Below are 21,162 nucleotides of genomic sequence, written 5' to 3'. Positions count from 1 at the left end.
CTACACAGGTGGACTCACATGATGTGCCAAACAACTCTAACATAACTCGAAAACATCTCCCCAAAAACCCCCTAAAACACCATAGACAAGCATGGAAAAACATGCAAAGGAAGGCAAAACAGGACACCTTCGGCGGCACTTTCGGCGACCGAAACTCCACGCCAGAGCCGAAAGTCCAAACCTTCGGGGGCGAGTTTAGGCGGCCTATCCCACCTCCTCAAGGGTTCGGCGGCCGAAACTCCTTTCGGCGGCCGAACCTGAGTTTCTCCAGAACCCAGATCCATGCACCAACAAGCCTCCCTAAACCTTCCTAACCCTCTTAACATGCATATAACCTCTTAAAACCATGCACAAACCCTTAACCACACATATAGGAGCTTAAACAACCTTACACTCCCACACACAACAACACATAACCACATATAGCAAACAAAGGCATAAAGGATGCATAAACCCCTTCATGCACAACTCATGCAAACCATGCAACCTACCCTTTAACCCTCCATAAAGCTTGCTTAAAACACCATAAAACATAAGGATCAACACGTACCTCTTCAAGAACTAGAGTTGGTGTGATCCTAACTTCAAAACATGGAGAAACCAAGCTTCAAGAGCTTCAAACTCCAAAACCTTGCTCAAAGCTCACAACTCTTCAAACCAAGGATAAAACTCATTAAAAACCATGCAAGAACTTGCAAAAACCATGAAATCATCTCAAGGAGGACATGAGCTCACCTTGGGTGGGAAGAGGAAGACAACTTACCTCTTGAACCGACCTAAGGGGCTTTTATAGGTGGCTTGGTCAACCATCTTTGGCAGCCAAACTTGCACCCGCAACTCAGCCACCTTCGGCGGCCGAACCTAGCTTTCGGGGGCACAAACTCTACCACCTTCGGCGGCCGAACATACCTTCGGCGGCCAACCTCTATTTTTCCCTCCTTGACCTTTTCTCTTCAAAACTCATTTCCTTTCAAAACCATAAACCACGTAAAACCATGTTAGAAAACCTTTCAAAACCCTTGTAGAAAACGTCAGTTTACCCTTGCAATACCCTTCAAAACGAATCCGACATCCGAGATTCCACCGGGCGGTAGGAATTCCGATGCCTGAACGAGCCGGGTATTACACCCAACCTCTCTACGGCTCTCGGAGCAACAAAAGAATGAGATGCACCAGGGTCCATTAAAGCATACACATCTGAACAACCAATGATGAGATTACCTGACACCACGGTGTTAGATGTGTTTGCCTCTTGCTGTGTCATAGTCAAGATCTGAGCTGGAGCTGACGGACCTTCACTCCAGGAACCTGCCGAAGAAGAGGCTGCCCCTCTCCCTCTGTCTCTACCCTGAGTCATGGCTGGAGCTACTGGCTATGCCACACTACCTGAAGCCGTCTGCTGGGACTGTGATATAAAAGGTGCCCTAGGACACTCCCGAGCCATGTGTCCCTCCTGTCCACACCTGAAGCAGGCTGTTGTCCCAAACCAGCATACGCCCTTGTGTGGCTTACCACACCTCAAGCACTCTGAACCATCTGAACTTGAGCTTGAGCCATCGCCCAAACCCAGACCTGACTTTAACCTATTCCAGAACTTGTTCTTCTTGGGTTTGGATCTACCCCACTTCTTACTACCTGAAGCTGCTGCACTCAGAGAAGAGGGATCTAACTTTCCCCCACCTGGGGTCTTGGAACCCAAGGACTGTGCCACTTGCTGTTTAACTGTCCCCTGAATGATGGCACTAGCCTTCATCTTTCGTACTGCATCCACTATGGTGTGGAAGTCCTCTCTCTCTGCTGCTAGAATTAGGGAGGAATACCTGGGGTGGAGCCTTATGGTGTACCTCTTGGCCTTCTTCTGATATGTATCATAAGCTTGGCCCACATATTGCAGCAACTCCAGAAACCTATTTGTGTATTCATCTACACTCATCTCCTCTGTTTGCCTTAACTGTTGAAACTCAACCACCTTTAGCTCCCTTGAACTATCCGGAAAAGCCCATCCTGCAAACTCATTAGCAAACTGCTCCTAGGATAAGCTCTCCAACCTCGGGTCCACATAGTTTTTGAACCATTCTCTTGCTTTCTTGCACTTCAACGTGAACCTCGCCATCTGAATGGCTCTACTGTCACTAGCTCCTAGCTCATCCGTTATCATCTTCACCGTCTTGAGATACTCAAACGGGTCATCTCCTGTTTTAAACTTGGGGGCATCCAACTTCAAATAGTCGGTCATCTTTACCTTGCTCCCCACAAATGAGCTAGGTTGAGGTGTTTGGATATCAAGGACCATAGGTTCTGCTAGTGGAGGAGGAGGTGCAGCATTCCCTGGGTTAGGGTTTGCTAAATTTGGATAGAAGGGTGAGGGTGGATACATAGGGTACTGGGGATATGGTGGGTAAAAAGGAGGGTAAGGCATGTAGGAGGGATATGGGTTGAAGCTGGAGTAATCCGATGTACCCCCCATCGGATACCTTGGGCCCTATGGAAAGGGTTGATACTGGGGTGGATAACTAAACCCCGAGGCCTGAGCGTCTCCTTGAGATTCTCCCATGCCCTCTTTCAATATGCTCACGCCCAAGCTACCGTCTCTTCTCTGAACATCCTCCTCTGATCCCCTCATATCAGCTGACATTCTACCCTGAACTACTCCCCTTCTGCTTACATCAAAAGACCTTCTAGGGTCCCTTGACGTTCCCTCTCTACTTGATCTGCATGACATTGCCCTTGGCAAAGCAGGGGGACGAGCATCCATGCCCTCATTCTCTGGTGGGACTCCAGTCAATCGTGCAGATCGACGAGTGCCTCGCATCTTACTTCTGAAAAACAAAATACAACACATAAACATTAACATCATATGGTTCATGTGGAAGCACATGAACCCACATCACATACATCACATAACATTAATGCACATGCATATCATCATGGTATTTCACACCATTATCAAGACAGGACTCTATATCCTATCCTAGTGGACATGATTTTTCCTATTGTGCATGCCCTTCTATGACATCTATGAGCTCGACACTCTCTAGGTCCGACCACATGAACCTAGGGCTCTAATACCACTCTGTAATGACTCGAAAATCGGACCACTACCGGCGCTAGGATCCAGATCAACTTAAGGTCGCCGGGACCCATAGCAAGCCTACTATACATCCTGTACACCTGATAAAATTCCATACATGATCAACATTTCCATAAAAACTTAAACTTTTTCATACACCAAGCTTGACCTGTGCATGCACTATAACTGTAAACATACAAACCCAATACTAGAGCCCTCATCAAATGCTCTAGTTGGATCAACATTACATATGTCAAGCCTAGTTCATCATAACTCATCATTAAAACATTAACATAAGATCATGTACAAAAAGGGATTAACACTACTATTAGGGCCAAGCACAACACTAACCCATAAAGCATTACTTTACATCCTTAAATTACATCATATCATTTTACATTTCATGTCCACTACAATCTATTACAATTAAAACAACCTTCAACCTTGACGACTTCCCGGTCTATCCTGAACCTGCAAATCTGGGGGTTAAGGGAAAGGGGTGAGCTACTAAAGCCAATAAGCAGAGCAGTAAAACAGTTTATAAATATATGCCATCATGAAATGCATCACAACACAAGTAAGTCACCTTAAGATGGTACTGTCACCAATAACCCTCTACATATCCAATAAATGCCCGGCCTTCGACGGAGCTCCTCAGGACTTCCTCTTAAACATAACATAACATGTCCAATTGTGCCAAGGGCGTAGAATGGGCAACCCTGGTCTTTTCCTTACTCTGTGCTAGGGGCATAGAATGGGCAGCTCTGGTCTTTCCGTATCACATCATATCATATCGAGGACTAATGGATCATCCAATAACCATCCACATCAACAATAATTAATGCAATGCATCATATTCGTGAATTCTAATGCAAAACAACCTAATACATATCATGGCATTCGTGATGCATGGATCATGCTAACAAGATTTCATTGCGTTGAAAATAAAAGAAGTTCTGTTCTACTCACCTCTGGCTGACTCTGGACTAACTCTGAAGCAGCTAACACTGCTGGCCTCCTCGGTTCCTCGGGTCCGATCCTACACAGGTGGACTCAAATGAGGGACCAATCAAACTTTAACATGACTCTAAACAACTCCCCAAAAAACCCCCTAAAACATCTCCAAAATATGCATAGAAAACATGCAAAGGAAGGCTGGACAGGGCACTTTCGGCGGTAGTTTCAGCTGCCGAAAGTCCCTCCAGAGCCGAAAGTCAGGCACTTTCGGGGGCAGGGTGCGGCGGCCAAAAGTCCTCTCCAGAGCCGAAAGTCTAAACTTTCGGGAGCGAGTTTAGGTAGCCTAAACTGCCTTCCCTGGTAGGTTCGGTGGCCGAACATGGCTTCGGCAGCCGAATCTGGGTTCTCCAGAATGGCAGAACCCGATTCCGCCTCATGCATTCAGCCATCCAAAACCTCACAACATGCATTCAACTATTTTAAAACATGCATAAATACTTATTCAAGCATATAGGGGCATAAAACTAACCTATACCCCAACAATCATCACATTTAGCATACATTTAGCATTTAACTAACTTAAACCCTAACATTCTACAACTAGCCTAAACATACATCAAAACCCTTAACCCCTTCTTAAAACTTACTTAAAATATGAAAGAAGAGAAGGATCTGCACTTACCTCTTGAAGTTCGAGAGGAGGGTGATCCAAACTTGGAGATTGGGAGAAATCGAGCTCCGGTGGTCTCCAAGTTTCAAAAACTTGATCTTAGCTTAAAAATCTTCAAGACAAAGTAAAAACTCATAAAAAACATGAGGGGATTGAAGAAAAACCACAAATCGACCATGGAAGGGCGAAATCTCACCTATACCCGAAAATAGAGAGAGAAAACTCACTCATTTTCTGACAAGGGGCCTTTTATAGGTGGCTGGCCAGACCACCTTCGGGGGCCAAAGGTGCCTCCGCAAGAGGCCAATGTTCGGCGGCCGAACATGAGGTTTGGCGGCCGAACCTGGCTTTTTCCTTCCTTGGTCTTTTCTTTCAAAACTCATTTTCCTTTCATCAATAAAACTATAAAACATGTAAAACATTTTATAAAAACATATTTTACCCTTCTAAAAGGTTCCGACATATGAGATTCCGCCGAAAAGTAGGAATTTCGATGCCGGGGTCTAGCCGGGTATTACACTGATGGTGAGGAGGTGCGTTACGGGGAGGATGACAGACCCTTGCCAAAAGGAGCTTCTCACACTGCCATTGGGTCTCATGAAGAGAGTGCCGAGCTTGGAGAGGGAGGTGAGCAGGAAAGGAGTGATGCCAGGCCTCAAGAAGAAGGTGCCAAATCTCCTGAGGACGCCGGACCCTCCGGGAGAGAAATCATGCCCTTTGTGGGTGATGGGGAGTCAGAACAGCAGAATACTGGCCCTCCCAAGACTAATAGTGTAGATGATGATGTAAATAATGAAGCTCCTAGGAATGTAAGTCCTTTACGGACAATTTTTCTCCCCATAGTATTAGATGATTAGGTGAAATTGTAATTTCCTTTCTTTTCAATTAATGAAATATAGCTTTCATTTGTGTTTATGCTTTGAATTATTTTTGCTTTTCTTTATCTTTTTTATTAAATTGAGCCACTTAATCCATCCAAGACTTAATCTATTTTCTCCATTTGTAAATATTATCCGAGCTGGGTTATCCTCAAGAAACCTTCCAATAATATGCTTATTCAATAATCTTTTAAAGGGTTAAGTTATACTGTACTGGTCAACTCTATCACTATCCTTTCTCCCCGTGGACCCATCTGGGCTGGAATTTTAGTGGCTGACTATACTTCTGTTTCGTGAATTTCTTCAATCCAATTAAGACAATCTTGTGAATAATTGTGAGCTCGTGTATATAACTTACATGCAATTAAAGCAAGTCAAATCATGTACCTTCTTAGCATGTTGAGCCCAACTCCCATGTTTTGTTCTTCGTCCTGCGTTGAGTGGAACTGAGGCTATGGTTTTACTTGCTGCTTTGTGCCTTCAATTTATTTTGCTTGGGTCAGAGAGGATTTGTAACCCCTACTCTGTCATTTGCCTTCCCCGAGCCTTGATTATTCTCTCGCTTGATTCTTTCGAGCTCAAATATGTGTATCTCAGCTCGGGATTGTGGTGCCGGGGGCATTTGGAGAGCCCGGTCACCTACCTCACTGAGGTCTCGCGCAAGATTCAGGCACTGTGGCCTTACTGTCGCTTTATCATCTCAGCCGATCTTGTGGTGCCGGGGGCGCTTGGGGAGCCCGGTCACCTACCTCACTGAGGTCTTATGCAAGATTCAGGCTCTGTGGCCTTACGGTCGCTTCATCATCTCAGCCGATTTTGTGGTGCCGAAGGGCGCTTGGGGAGCCCGGTCACCTACCTCACTGAGGTCTTGCACAAGATTCAGGCTCTATGGCCTTACTATCGCTTCATCATCTCAGCCGGTTTTGTGGTGCCGGGGGTGCTTGGGGAGCCCAGTCACCTACCTCACTGAGGTCTTGAACAAGATTCAGGCTCTTTGGCCTTACTGTTGCTTCAGCATCTCAGCCGGTTTTGTGGTGCTGGGGACACTTGGGGAGCCCGGTCACCTACCTCACTGAGGTCTTGAACAAGATTCAGGCTCTTTGGCCTTACTGTCGCTTCATCATCTCAGCCGGTTTTATGGTGCCAGGGGCGCTTGGGGAGCCCGGTCTCCTACCTCACTGAGGTCTTGAACAAGATTCAGGCTCTTTGGCCTTACTGTCGCTTCATCATCTCAGCCGGTTTTGTGGTGCCGGGGGCGCTTGGGGAGCCCAGTCACCTACCTCACTGAGGTCTTGGGCCTTTGTGCCTATTCTTTTTTCTTTTTTCTTTTAATGGAAGCAAGGCAAGTTATATCTCACAGTATAATTTGGCAATAACATTTATTTTATTTACACATTTCAAAAATACAGCGATTTGCTTTACATTTGGTAGGAATTTAAGGAAAATACCTCTTTAAATGCTGGATATTCCAAGCATGAGGCTCAGGGTTTCCTTGCATATCCTCAATTTGATATACCCCGGGTTTGACCACTTTGACTACTCTGAATGGGTCCTCCCATGTCGGCGCTAGCTTTCCCACGGCAGCTCTTTTTCACGTGGCTTCTGTAACGCCCCGGAAATCCGGACCGCTACCGGCGCTAGGATCCGGGTCGACTTAAGGCCGCCGGGACCCGTAGCAAGCCTGACATATAACCTGTAAACCTGTATAATCCCATACATGATCAACAACATGCATAAAAATTAAAACTTTTCTTCATACATACTGTCATCAACTAACTCAACCTGTGCATACTCTGAACATATACATAACATAGTCCCTCTGTGGGATCTCATCAAGCCTTAAAGGCAAAACAACCTGTGTTGAGTTAGTTTACATAAACATCATAACATAAGATCATGTATATACAAAAGGGATTAACAATATATTATGGTCAAGCACAACTCTATCCTCAATAACCTCCTTACATAACATCCTGAATATTTTTACATTTCATCATAATACAATTGTCATGTCCACAAACTAACTATTACATACATATGACTTTTTCTCTTCTTGCCTTCTCTATCTATCCCGTACCTGCAAACCTGGGGGTTAGGGGAGAGGGGTGAGTTAGATGCCCAGTGAGTAGAACTATAAAAAGAATATTTAAACCATGCTATCATGAAATGCGTCACTGCACAAACAAATCACACCACGGATGGACTGATTCAAAAATCCCTCAGCTCCATGCCCGGCCCTATTATGGGCACCACAGGACTTTGTATTGCCCGGCCCTATTATGGGCACCACAGGACTTCGTACTCGGAGTTATTGCCCGGCTCTATTATGGGCACCACAGGACTTCGTATTGCCCGGCCCTATTATGGGCACCACAGGACTTCGTATTCAGAAGGCTAATGAATCATCCTAATGTCCATCCACTATCATCTATCACAACAATACAATGCGGCATAGTCGTGAATTCTAATGCAAACAACCTATAATATGATCATGATGCATGAAGCATGATAAAAGCATTTCATTTCTTAATTTAAAAGGTTAAGTTTAGTTCCACTCACCTTTGGCTGACTCTGACAAACTCTGTAGCAGCTGGCTCACTGCTGGGGTCCTTGGTTCCTCGGGTCCGAACCTACACAGGTGGACTCCAATGAGGGACCAAACACACAAAAACATAACTCTAATATATTCCCCAAAAACCCCCTAAAACATCCTGAAAATATCACATAGAGATATGTATGAAGTGGCTGAACAGGGCACTTTCGGCGGCACCTTCGGCGGCCGAAAGTCCTGGACAGAGACGAAACTCAGGTAGGTTCGGCGGCACCTTCGGCGGCCGAAAGTGCAAGACAGAGACGAAAGTCTCTTTTCGGGGGCAACTTCGGCAGCCGAAAGGCCTGCCTCCCCAGCCATGTTTAGCGGCTGAAAGTGCCTTCGGCTGCCGAACCTGGTTTCTGCCAAAGGGCAGAAACTTGGCTCCTTTGTGCATTTTCGCCTCCAAACTCACCAATCATGCATATATCTCAACCAAATCATGCATACAAGTTCCTAGGGGCCTCAAAATATCAAATACCCCAACTACAACACTTCAAACACCCACAATCAACACACATTGACCAAAACATCAATATTAACCCATAACTCAACATATAACCTAACATGCATTTCTACCCATAGATCTAGCATAAAACTTACTTAAAACATATAAGGAGCTTAAGATCGGCCCTTACCTCTTGAAGATCGAGAGGGAGACGACCTAAACTTGGAGATTCACGAAAATGAGCTCCTGAGTTCCCAAAGCTCCAAAACTTGGTTTAAATGTTCAAAACTTGCAATGTGAGTTTAAAACTCAAGAAAAATGGAAGAGATTTGGAGGAAGAACACAAGAGTTGCAAAGGGAAGGTCGGAAGCTTGCTGTGGCCGAAAATGGGAGAAAGCTCGCCTGTTTCGGCTAAGTGCCCCATTTATAGGTGGCTGGCCAGGCCACGTTCGGGGGCCGAATGTGCCTCCGCATCCATGCAATGTTCGGCGGCCGAACTTGACTTTCGGCGGCCGAACCTGAACTTCCCTAACTCATGCTTTCGGGGGCCTAACGTGCCTCCAAAACGCATGCATGTTCGGCGGCCGAACTTGACTTTCGGCGGCCGAACCTGGGTTTTCCTCCAATGCTATTTTCATGAAAAAACTCATTTAGTTTCATACTTTAAAACCATTAAAAACATGAAAAAATTTTATGAAAGCATGGTTCTACCCTTCTAGAGGTCTCCGACATCCGAGATTCCACCGGACGGTAGGAATTCCGATACCGGAGTCTAGCCGGGTATTACAGCTTCCAAGTTTCTCAACGCCAGGTCCCCCACCTTTAGACTTCTTTCTCTGACTCGTTGATTGTAGTAACGAGCCACCCTTTGTTGGTATGCGGTCGTACGAACCTGAGCTTCTTCTCTGATTTCCTCTAAGGCATCCAGGTTACTTCTTAACTTATCACTGTTGGTGTTCTCATCGCTAAACTGGACTCGATGTGTGGGGACTTGCAACTCAATTGGAACTACGGCTTCGGTGCCAAACGCGAGTGTAAAAGGTGTCTCTTTGGTGGACGCTCAAGGTGTAGTTCAGAGTGCCCACAGGATACTGTTGAGTTCATCTGCCCAATTTGCCTTTACCCCATCCAGTCGCTTCTTCAGTCCCTGAAGGATAGCTCTGTTAGTGACCTCTGTTTGGCCGTTAGTTTGAGGGTGGGCCACCGAGGAGAATTTGTGCCATATGCCCATGTTTGCTGTGACTGAAGGTCTTGCAGTCGAACTGCCTGCCATTATCCGATATGAGCACTCTTGGTACTCCGAACCTGCAAATGATGTTTCCCCATACGAAGTCTATCATCTTTCTCGCCGTAATAGTAGGGACTGCCTCTGCTTCTGGCCATTTTGAGAAGTATTCCACGGCCACTATTACAAACTTCTTCTGTCCTGTGGTCTTGGGAAAAGGCCCCAGGATATCTATGTCCCACTGGGAGAACGACCATGGGCTAGATATACTGGATTGAGGGGTGGCTGGCACATTGATGGCATTGGCAAATCTCTAGCATACATTGCACCTTCGGACAAACTCTTCAGCCTCCTTTTTAATAGTGGGCCAGTAATACCCTTGCCTGAATATCTTATTTGCCAGTATCCCTGCCCCCTCATGGGCTCCTCATATTCCCCGGTGTATTTCTTCCATCACCCTTGTAGCCTCTTCCGGACTCACGCATCGAAGCCATGGGGTAGATTTCCCTCTTCTGTATAGGGTCCCTCTCACTGCTTGGTAGTTAGCTGCCCAGGCCACAATCTTCTTTGCCTCGGCTTTATCCTCAGGGAGTTTCCCTTTCTCCAAATATTCCAGGTACGGGGTCATCCAATTCTGTCCTACTTCAATCTCCATCATAGTGTTTGTTTTTTGAAAGGCAGGAGTGTTGACATGCTGTATGTATACCTCGTCGGAGAGCTGCTCCAGCTCTTCCCTAGACAATCAGCTGAGTAAGTCCGCTTCTTTATTTTCTTCCCGAGGTATTCTCTGGTATCTGACCATGACCCCCCGACTCTTGAGCTCTGCTTCTATGGCCTTTACCATCGCCAGATAATTCTGCATAGTAGGGTCTCTGGCCTGATACGCCCCTGTTATCTGGTTGACCACTAATTGGGAATCACTATTCACCTCGAGGTCAGTTTCCCCTACCTCCATTGCTACCAGCATCCCGTTTATCAGGGCCTCATATTCCGCTACGTTATTAGAGGCACTGAACTCTAGGCGTAAGGCGTAACAAACTTTGAACCCTTCAGGTCCCTTCAGCATTATTCCTACACCGCTGCCCCCAGTCCCGGATGCCCCATCCACATACAGCCTCCAGCTGAACTCTAGTGAGGGCTGCCTCCCTCTCTCATTCTCCAATGCTTCCGAAGATGACTCACCCGGTTCTGCCTGTTCTTCATTGAAAGAGAACTCTGCTATGAAGTCAGCAAGGGCTTGAGACTTTATGGTAGTGCAAGGTCGGTATTCCAGACAATATGGGCTGATCTCGATGGACCAAGCAAGCATCTGACCTGAGGTTTCTGGTCTGTGGAGGATCTTCTTCAGCGGCTGGTCTGTCATCACTACTCCCTGGTGGCTTTCTAAATAAACTCTGAATTCTCTGACTGCCAGTAACAGAGCATATGCTATCTTTTCAATGTTTAGGTATCTCACCTCAGCATCTTTGAGCACTTTACTGACATAGAAAACTGGCTTATGCTCTCCTCCCTCCACTCTCACCAGTACGGCATAGACAGCTTGCTCTTAGGCTGATAAGTAGATTAGAAGCTCTTCTCCTTCCAACGAACTGCTGAGCACATGTAGCGAGCTAAGATAGCTTTTGAGCTCTTTGAAGGCTTCTCGACAGTCCTCGGTCCATTCGAAGTTCGAAACTTTCCTCAACTTTTTAAAGAACGGCAGGCATCTTTCAGCCGACCTCGACATAAAGCGATTGAGCGCTACTACCCTTCCAGTAAGCCTTTGGACGTCCCTCACGCAAGTCGGCTCAGGCATCTTTAATATGGCTTCCACCTTTTCTGGATTGGGCTCAATGCCTTTTTCACTCACCATATACCCCAAGAATTTTCCTCCCTTGATGAAGAAAGCACACTTAGCAGGGTTCAGCCTCATTCTATATTGCTCCAGTACTTCGAACACCTCCCTCAGGTCTACCAAGTGCTGCTAAAAAGTTGAGCTTTTCACCACCATGTCATCCACGTATACTTCTACATTCTTGCCAATCTGGTCTTTGAAAATTTTATTCATTAGCCTCTGGTACGTTGCCCTGGCATTTTTTAACCCAAAAGGCATGGCTTTATAGCAGTAGGTCCCATCTTCCGTTATGAACGAGGTTTTCTCCTCATCCAACCTGTCCATTGGAATTTGGTGATAACCTGACATTGCATCCAGAGACGACATATAATCAAAACCGACCGTAGAATCGACTATTTTATTAATATCAGGGAGGGGGTAACAATCTTTGGGGCATGCCTGGTTGAGATCAGTAAAATCTATACATATCCTATATTTGCCATTGGCTTTTTTGACTAATACAGGATTTGCCAGCCATTGCGGGTACATAACTTCTCTAATAAACCCTGCCTCCTCTAGTTTTTGCACCTCCTCCCTGGTGGCTTGCTGCTTCTCTCTTCCCGCCACCCTCTTCTTTTGTTTCACCGGCCTGGCTTTTGGAAGGACGTTCAGCTTATGAGTCATCACCTTCGGGTCTATTCCAGGCATGTCGGAAGGTTTCTAGGCGAAGCTCGATGCGTGACCTCGGATCAGGGCCATTACTTCAGTTTTCTGCTCTTCAGTCAGGCCAGCGTTAAGACTGAAGACTTTATCTGTCTCTGCTTCTGATAAGGGAAAAGTTTCCAATTCTCCTACTGGCTCCGTTCTGGCCTCTTTTTTTTCATCCCGGACTTCTAGGACCTCTGAGTCAAACTTTTCCCCTGCCGAGCTCGGCTCTGATACCGTGGCCAGGTACACTGTTCTCGCCTCTTCTTGACTTCCTCTGACTACTCCCACCCTTGCTTCTGTTGGGAACTTCATGGCCAAGTACCTTATGCTAGTTACAGCCTCAAAGTCATACAGCACCGGTCTTCCCAGTATTGCATTGTAGTTCAGGGGAAGCTTCGCCACCAGGAATACTGCATAGTGTGTCCGAGCCAACGGTGCTTCTCCAAGAGTGAGAGCCAGCTTTACCTTTCCTTCTACAAGTACTGGGACTCCTCCGATCCCCTTCATCGGGGCTTGATCCCCTTCATCGGGGCTTGATCCCAAACCACACTACAAAAAAACAGTGATTTAGCGACCAAAATTTTGGTCGCTAAAAGGCAGATTTTGGTCGCTAAAAGGCAGATTTTGGTCGCTATTATGAAATAGCGACCATTTAGATACCAAAATGAAATGGTCGGTGTTTGGCCAGTCGCTAAAATTTTGGCGACAATATGAAAATTGGTCGCTATTTAGCGACCAATCAGCGACCATTTTTTGGTCGCTAATTTGGTGTCATGGCAGATAATGTATTGAAAAATGGTCGTTAAAATTTGGTCGCTAAATGATCGCTGATTTGGTCGCTATAATTTGGTCGTTAAATAGTCGCTGTTTTGGTCGCTATTACATTATTATTTGATCGCTTCAGAGAAGAGCATTTAGTCGCTGTGTGGAAGTAAATTGGTCGTTAATTTGTAGTCGCGATTTTGGTCGCTATTTCGTTGTTATTTGATCGCATCAGGGAAGAGCATTTAGTCGCTGTGTGGACGTAAATTGGTCGTTAATTTTTGATCGCTAAATTAGTCGCTATTTCGTTGTTATTAGATCGCCTCAAAGAGCATTTAGTCGCTATTTCATCGCAAATTAATAGTAAAATCAAAAAAAATATTTATTATTTAATTTGCTTTTGTGGCTGATTAGTCACTAATAAATACATTTAAATCTGATTCATATCATTTTTCCAATAAATTCATAAACCTGCTATAATATCAATATGTACACACACATTCCAATACATAAAACATCAAAGATAATATATACACATCAACTTCATTTCATAATTTGCAATCTAAAAGTCCAAAACATTATTATAGTTCAACACTAAGAAACTTAAAATATCTCAAAATACATAATGTATCCAAATAGTATAAAATTCATATCATAAAACATATTATTTAAGTCAGTGAGATATGACATCATGCTAATCCATATTTAAATCAGTAAGATCTGATGCTTGTCTTACATATGAAGATTTAGAGATCCCCTTGCACTTGGCGAGCCCTTGATTGAACTTGTGCAGGCATCAGCCATGGCAACATCATTATCAAAGAAACTCGATGGCCCATTTTCTTTTGCAGAAATTCTTTCAGTGATATGTTCCAAAGCAGAGGCTATATTCTGCAAAACCCAATCATGGACTTGTACTGCAGGAACAGGAACTGCAAGCATGTCAGGATCTGAATTGGCAAAAAATGGAGCAGCTTGACTTAATGAAACTCTTTCAGAACCCTTATCACCAAATTGAATCAGAAACCCAAGGTGCTGAAGACCTTCTACAGTCAAAACCTAAGACAGTGTGGTTAACCTTACAAATTAGGACCAAGCTGAAGATGATATCACAAAGCAGAAAAATAAATTTCAGAAGAAACAAAGAGTTATACGTATTAATATTTCCTTCACTTTGGGTTGCTAGAGAATTTTGGGTTGCTATTGTTGTTTAAAAAGAGTCCAATTCAACCCCCTCTTGGACCTTATTTAGGACAACAAAGCCTCTTCAAATAGAAAGAACTACCACATGACATTCTACATTTGAAACATTAATCAAGCAAAAGAAGTTCCCAAATTTTTTTTTTTAAGAAAATCCACTACCAGGAGTTCTTCTACAAGCATTCCATTTGAAAATCCAAAATGAAAAACATTATCACATGCTTGTAGCAAAATGAGCCCTGCAAAATCCAATGCAAATCCTCCCAAAGAGGTTTTCATTATTTTATATAAACAGAATCAACCAAGCTCTATATTTGGAATCACACACAGCTTTTTTGAAATTTCTAAACAACTTATAGGAACATTGATCACAGCCCAAAGCAACTAATAAGCCTTAAAAAGTAAAATACAATATATATGCCAAAAATCGGTAAATTCCTTGCAGATTTTCATTTTCATTATTTGAGGAACTATATCACTTCCCTGCTTCCAGACTAAGTAAACAAAAAGAGTTCAGGAGTACTTGCTTGTGTAAACAATTTCCTCTTTCCACTAACATTCACTCTTCCAGTTCAACAAGGTTTACCTAAACCATCCATGAAAAAGCACAGCAAGAGCGCATTTGCAAAGTAACAGCAGCATGACATATTCAAAAACAAAAAACAAAGAAAAAAAAAGAGTTATGTTGCTCCAACCATAAAAAATTTCATTAAAAGAACAAAAATAATATTAGAGAAATACAAGGAAACCAATACAAATAAATAATAATATTAGAATTGATGAAGCCCGATAGACTTCTAGCATACAGTCTGGTATTTACAAAATAACCCTACTGAAAGTTGGTATTTATGCACATTGTTAGTGTACAAACACTTGAGCCATCAATTGAACTAAATAAACAGGACTTTCCCGCATAGATAATGAAGCCATTCTTAGATAGACCAACTAGGTTAACAAGTTTAAAGCCCCAAATATTTATTGAAGCTCAGTTAATGCATAACTGGGTATTGCAGAACACCAAGCCATATGGAATTTGCTATTCATTGATTCATGCAAAGAAGAAGAAATAATTAAAGATCATTGCCAAATGTATCTTCCATAAAGGAAAAGGAAGGGAGAAATAAAGCCATAATCCCTGGAAAAAATTCTTGCAATTTTTGAATTTATTAATATGTGCATATTTATGAGTTCAACATTAGCAAGAGTACTCCATACCTCAAAACAATTTCAGTGGACAATTTATGAGTTCAAGCAACCTGCATCTTTCTTAGAAGGAGAGGTAAGGTCAGGTATATGAATGGTAGAAATATTGACTTGACTTGTGACCTAAGAGTTAATTATACCCAGTGCACAATCAAGAAAGCCAACAATGCACTGATGGATGAATGAAATTGAATTGCCATAATTTTAAGAATTTTCAGGTTGGCAATTTCAATAATTAAATAAATACCATTCTTTCTTTTTCCCTTTTTTTTTTCCGCTTATAACAACTACTCATCAATCACCACAAATTACAAAGTTACCTCTTCAGCTGTGCTAGCAACAACGTCAAAACCAATGAATGAAAAGAATACTACAGCAGAGCCTCCAAGCATCCCATTTAAACCAAGAGGGAAGTACCTACAAAGTTGAAAAATATTGGGTGAATCCAACCACTAGCAAAATATACACTGAAACGAAATAACAAAATCATACAAAGCTTACCCACTAGGAAGTTCATAACCAATCCATCCAGTCTTAAAAGCCAAATATCCGCCCACTATTATGATAAACAGCATCCCACATATATTCACTGTTGTAACAATGGCTTGCGCCAATGAGCTCTGCATATAAATAAATAAAGCAACTAAAACAAATATACACCAATACAAAAGGAAAATGTTACAAATGGTTGTTTTTTTCTTAAAAAGAAAGAAAATAAAAGAGTACCTCCTTGATTCCCATGCACAAGAGTACAGTGACAGCAAGAACCAAAACAGCTGCAGATGGGTCTACAACAGTACCAAGCACTGGAATGGTGTGACGGGCCAAGTAAGAAGGCAGCTTATCCTCAGACACTGCCGAACCCGATTAAGTCATAATCACAACAAAAACAAAAAATAAAAAATTCACACAAAATCCACATTAACAATATTCTAAAACACATCTCAATATCACGAAAACAACTCTGAATGGTAGTGTTTATTTCAAAAATTTTCAATAATCTCACTAAAACAACTCTCAGTCCGTTCACAATAATCTTTATTACAAATAATTTTCAATAATCTCACAAACGAAAACTTCACATAAATCTTAATATTTTCACAAATTTAAGAAATAAATAGATCTCACAAACCTGCAGTGACCGAGGACGCGGCGAGGAGCAGCACCGGACAGCAAGACTGGAGCAGAGGAAGCGGCGGAGAAGAGCAGGAACCGAACGCAGAAACGACGTTGACAGCATGGAGCACGATCGGCGGGAGGCGCACCAGACGAGTGACGTAGAGGCCGAATGGGGGAGGGGAGGGCGGCAGTAAACTTTGAGAGTTGAGAGAGATTTAGGGTTGGGTATTATGGGTTATTTTGATTGCAGGTTTGTTTATTTTTATTTATTTTTTATCTTTCAATTAAGATTTTATTTTTATAGTTTATATTATTTAAAATATTTTATATTATATTTAAAATGTTTTATGGATTATTTGGGTAGTTATAATTGGATTTGGATTTTAAAAATAATACCCGTTGAGGGTTCGGATCGGATTCGGATTTTATGTACAGACTACCCACTATCCGAATCCATTTATATAAATAATTAATCTAATATAAAAAATATATTTTATAATAATATTTATAAATTTTTTTTATATATTTTTATTTAAAAATTTAAATTTAAATATTCTTTAGAAATATTATATTTTTTAAATGAAAATTATTAATGAAAAATATTTTTTATATAAATTATTAATTAAAATATATAAGATTAAACGGGTTCGGGTTTTATTCGGATAATAATAATCGGGTTTGGGACGGATTCGGATAGTTTAAATTAATTTTTAATCGGGTTCGAAACGGGTTCAAATATTACTAATATAAATCGGGTTCGAGTTTGGGTAGTTTAATTTTCACGGGTACCCTACCCGTTTACATCCCTAGGTTAGAGCATCCCTTAAATTGTCAAAACGACGTCCTTTTATATATCGAATTGAAATTACTTAATTTAAAATTTTAAATAAAATAAAATTTAATTAAAAATTAAATTAAAATTTTAAAAATAAAATGGTCGCTGATTGATCGCTATTTTAGAGATTAAAATTAGGGATTAGGGTTAGGGATTATGAATTAGGGATCAGGAATTCGGGATTAGGAATTAGAGATTAGGGTTAATTTTATTATGAATTAGGGATTAATTAGGAATTAAGGTTAGAGATTACAAATTAGGAATTAGGGTTAATTTTATTTAGAATTAGGGATTAATTAGATATTAGGGATTAGAGATTAGGATTAGGAATTAGGTTAGAGTAGGGATGTAAACGAATCGGGTATTTTCGGGTATCCGATCCGATCGAACCCTAATAGGACAGATTTGGGTAGTTATAATTGGGTTTGGGACGGATTCGGATTTTAAAAATAATATCTGTTGCAGGTTCGGATCATATTCGGATTTTATGTACAGTGTACCCACTATCCGAATTCGTTTATATAAATAATTAATCTAATATAAAAAATATATTTTATAATAATATTTATAATTTTTTTTTATATATTTTTATTTAAAAATTTAAATTTAAATATTCTTTAGAAATATTAGATTTTTTATATGAAAATTATTAATGAAAAATATTTTTTATATAAATTATTAATTAAAATATATAAGATTAAACGGGTTCGGGTTTTATTCGGATAATAATAATCGGGTTTGAGACGGATTCGGATAGTTTAAATTAATTTTTAATCGGGTTCGGAACGGGTTCGGATATTACTAATATAAATCGGGTTCAGGTTCGGGTAGTTTAATTTTCACGGGTACCCTACCCGTTTACATCCCTAGATTAGAGCATCCCTTAAATTGTCAAAACGACGTCGTTTTATATACCGAATTGAAATTACTTAATTTAAAATTTTAAATAAAATAAAATTTAATTAAAAATTAAATTAAAATTTTAAAAATAAAATGGTCGCTGATTGGTCGCTGCTTGGTCGCTATTTAGCGACTAATTATTTTAGTCGCTAAATATGGTCGCTAAATATCCCCGCCCAAAAAGTTGTCGCAATTTCGTCGCAAATATGGTCGCTAATAACTCGCGCCATTAATTCCCGCTAAATTAGCGACCATTTTATATTTGGTCGCTATTTAGCGACCAATTAACGACCAAAAATTGGTCGTTAAGCTTTTTGTTAAATAAAAATATTATTTCATTCATTCAGTCGTAGAATGGTCGCTGATTGGTAGCTATATAGCGACCAAAAAATTTGGTCACTAATTTTAGTCGCAATTTCACAGTTTTTTTGTAGTACCAGCTGTTCTTCAGGGATTCTCATTTGTTGGAAAATCCTGTACGGCAACAAGTTCACCTTGCTACCATTGTCGACGAGAACCTTCCTAACTCAGTAGTTGTGGATGATGGCCTCGATAATAAGAGCGTCATCGTGAGGCATCTGAATGCCCTGGGCATCCTCCGGAGAGAAGGAGATGGTCACTGGAGAGTGCTCAACTAACTGCATGACCTCGGCACTACTACCCTCCCCATCTCGGCCTCTCTTCTTTCCTCTTTGGCTCATCCATCCTCCAGTTTCCCCCACAATCATGTTGATGGTTCCACTGGAACCATCATTCACCGGTCCTACTCCCGCCCTCCGGGGTCTCTCTGCTGCAGGGTTCGGCTGAGGCCTTTCTCCCTCTGGTTTTTTCATGAAATTCCTGAGGTGTTCCCTCTTTATCAACCTCTCAATTTCGCTGATCAGCTGATAGCAGTTGTTGGTGTCGTGGCCGTGTGTGTGATGATACTGGCAGTATTTGTCAGGATCTCGCTGGCTCGCCTCGGCCCTCATTGGTTTCGGCCATTGGAGGAACTCCTTGTTCTAGATTGCCTTGAGCACTTTGGCTCTGGAGGCACTGAGTGGAGTCAGGTTTTTTGGAACCCGCGGGGGAAATGATCTTTGTTCTAGAACTCGAGGGGGGAATGCTCTCTGGTCCCTTCGCCTCCAGCTTCTTGCTTTGCTTCTTCTCATGCCTTTCCAGCCTCCTTTCTTCCGGGGCTTTTCCCCTGTCTGCTGACTCCTTAGCAAATCTGCTCATTACCAAGCATCATCCTGCCTTATGTACTTCTTTGCCCTCTTCATCAATTCTACCAGCGTGGTGGGGGGCTTTCTACTTAATGAGCCAAAAAACTCGGGGGAGGTCGTCCCCTTCTGCATGGCCTCCACTGCTCTGCCCTCGTCCAACTCGAGGATTTGTAGGGCCTCCATATTGAAACGGGCGACATACTCCCTTAATGACTCATTCCTCCTCTGCCTGACCGTCTCCAGATAACTCATTTTTGTATCCGCTATGAACCGGCTAATGAAGATGCTGGCTAGGTCCCCGAAACTCCTAATACTTCCAGCCTCTAGACTGTTGAACCAAGCCCGTGCCGGACCTGTGAGTGTTGTGGGGAATACCTTGCACATCAAGGCATCCGACAGAGTCTGCAGCTCCATGAAGGTCTTATAGTTGAGGACGTGCTCCCTTAGGTTTCCCGTTTCGTCATAGGCTGCCATGGGTGGCATCATAAACTTCTTAGGGATGGTCTCCTACTGCACCCATTTTGAGAAAGGTGAAGAAGTGGGGAAGAGAGCCTGGTTGTGATCCTTCGCCCCCAACTTAGCCAGGAGCTACTCCTTCATTTTCTGCAACTTCTGATCCACACCCTCTTCTCCTTGCCTGGGTCACTTCTCCAGGTGATATTCTTCTTCTTGCTCTTCATCTTCTGTCCTCCTAGTTGTCCTGGAAGAGTAACTTTCTGCCTCATCATGTTCTATCAACTTCCTTACCCTTCTTCCCCGGATTCTAGCCTCCAGCTCTTCCTCTTCGCCTGGCCTCCTCCCCCTTTCTCCGGTTTCTCTACTGTTTGTTTGAGGGTGGTTAAAGGTAGGCTGGGGTTCATTGGTGCGGGGTTCTTCTACCACAGGCGACATATTTACCGGGGTATTGAGGCCCCTCTGCTGCATAATCTGCCCCAGCCAATGGGCAGTGTTTTGTAGTTGGAGGGCCATGGCTTGGAGGTCTTGGTTGGATAAGGTGTTTTCAGGCATATTCCCTACCAAGCTCGGCGAGGGATTGAAAGGGATTGGTGGTTGGTTGTTGGGAGTTGGGAGTTGTGGGGCTGGAGAAAGAGAACTGCTGCCCCTCTTGGGCAGAACTCAGGTCATTGGGGGTGTTGACGATGTTGTTTTCGTTATGGTTAGCCATTGTGGATCTCAGTAGGTTTTTTAAGAGTGGAACTCCGGCGATGAAAAGATCTCCTTCGTTCCCACAGACGACGCCAATTGATAATCTGAGATCCAGAAAATAGGGTTTTACAAGAGGTTTGTAAGCTTGGTCCGAGAGGGAGGTGCTCCTCTCCTTTTATTCTTTTTCTTAGTCTGTCAGTGACGTATAACAACCTTCTCGTCATTGGGCCACCTGTCCCTGCTATGCTGATCCGTATGTACGGAAGAATCAGGCCTCTGCGCTATGCTAAACGGCCATTTAATTCTCCCTTTTAGCATGCGTGTGAACCGAACAGTTCGGGGCTGGGCCAGCGATCCTTATTTTGCTAAGCCTCCGGGCCGGGCTCGGGAAGAGAAGGCTGATTCTTGAGTAAAGTCCGACCTTAAGGATGAA

General features: G+C 42.8%; 2 protein-coding genes across 5 annotated transcripts in view; both read right to left on the bottom strand.

Annotated features, from left to right (window-relative positions):
- The window catches only part of LOC110623950 (auxin response factor 1), a 67,159-nt gene that overhangs the window by 11,120 nt on the left and 34,877 nt on the right, over positions 1-21,162 (bottom strand). The window lies entirely within an intron of this gene.
- On the bottom strand, positions 13,880-16,824 carry LOC122724794 (cationic amino acid transporter 4, vacuolar-like). 4 transcript variants are annotated; one of them, XM_043960578.1, is made up of 5 exons: positions 16,657-16,824; positions 16,251-16,364; positions 16,026-16,144; positions 15,845-15,941; positions 13,880-14,907 (listed from the first exon to the last, which is right to left on the bottom strand). In XM_043960578.1, the coding sequence occupies exons 1-5, from the start codon at positions 16,762-16,764 to the stop codon at positions 14,881-14,883; spliced, it is 465 nt and encodes a 154-aa protein (XP_043816513.1). In that variant the 5' UTR covers positions 16,765-16,824; the 3' UTR covers positions 13,880-14,880. The 4 variants fall into 4 exon arrangements, with proteins under 4 accessions (XP_043816513.1, XP_043816512.1, XP_043816514.1 ...); XM_043960577.1 differs by lacking the exon at positions 13,880-14,907 and adding an exon at positions 15,171-15,587; XM_043960579.1 differs by lacking the exon at positions 13,880-14,907 and adding an exon at positions 15,171-15,583 and having other exon boundaries at positions 16,657-16,822.

Source organism: Manihot esculenta, chromosome 10 (assembly GCF_001659605.2).
Source record: "Manihot esculenta cultivar AM560-2 chromosome 10, M.esculenta_v8, whole genome shotgun sequence".
Lineage (NCBI taxonomy): Eukaryota > Viridiplantae > Streptophyta > Magnoliopsida > Malpighiales > Euphorbiaceae > Manihot > Manihot esculenta.
The sequence above is the reverse complement of the archived record's forward strand: the minus strand, read 5'-3'. Positions and strand labels throughout refer to the sequence as shown.

What these genes read in the sequence shown, in the direction of transcription:
- LOC122724794 (XM_043960578.1), bottom strand. Translation starts at nt 16,764, where the DNA reads ATGCTGTCAACGTCGTTTCTGCGTTCGGTTCCTGCTCTTCTCCGCCGC. An exon ending in CGCGTCCTCGGTCACTGCAG is followed by an intron (nt 16,365 to 16,656) that starts GTTTGTGAGATC and finishes TCTGAGGATAAG; the next exon opens with CTGCCTTCTTACTTGGCCCG. An exon ending in TTGCTAGCACAGCTGAAGAG is followed by an intron (nt 14,908 to 15,844) that starts GTAACTTTGTAA and finishes TGGATGGTTTAG; the next exon opens with GTAAACCTTGTTGAACTGGA.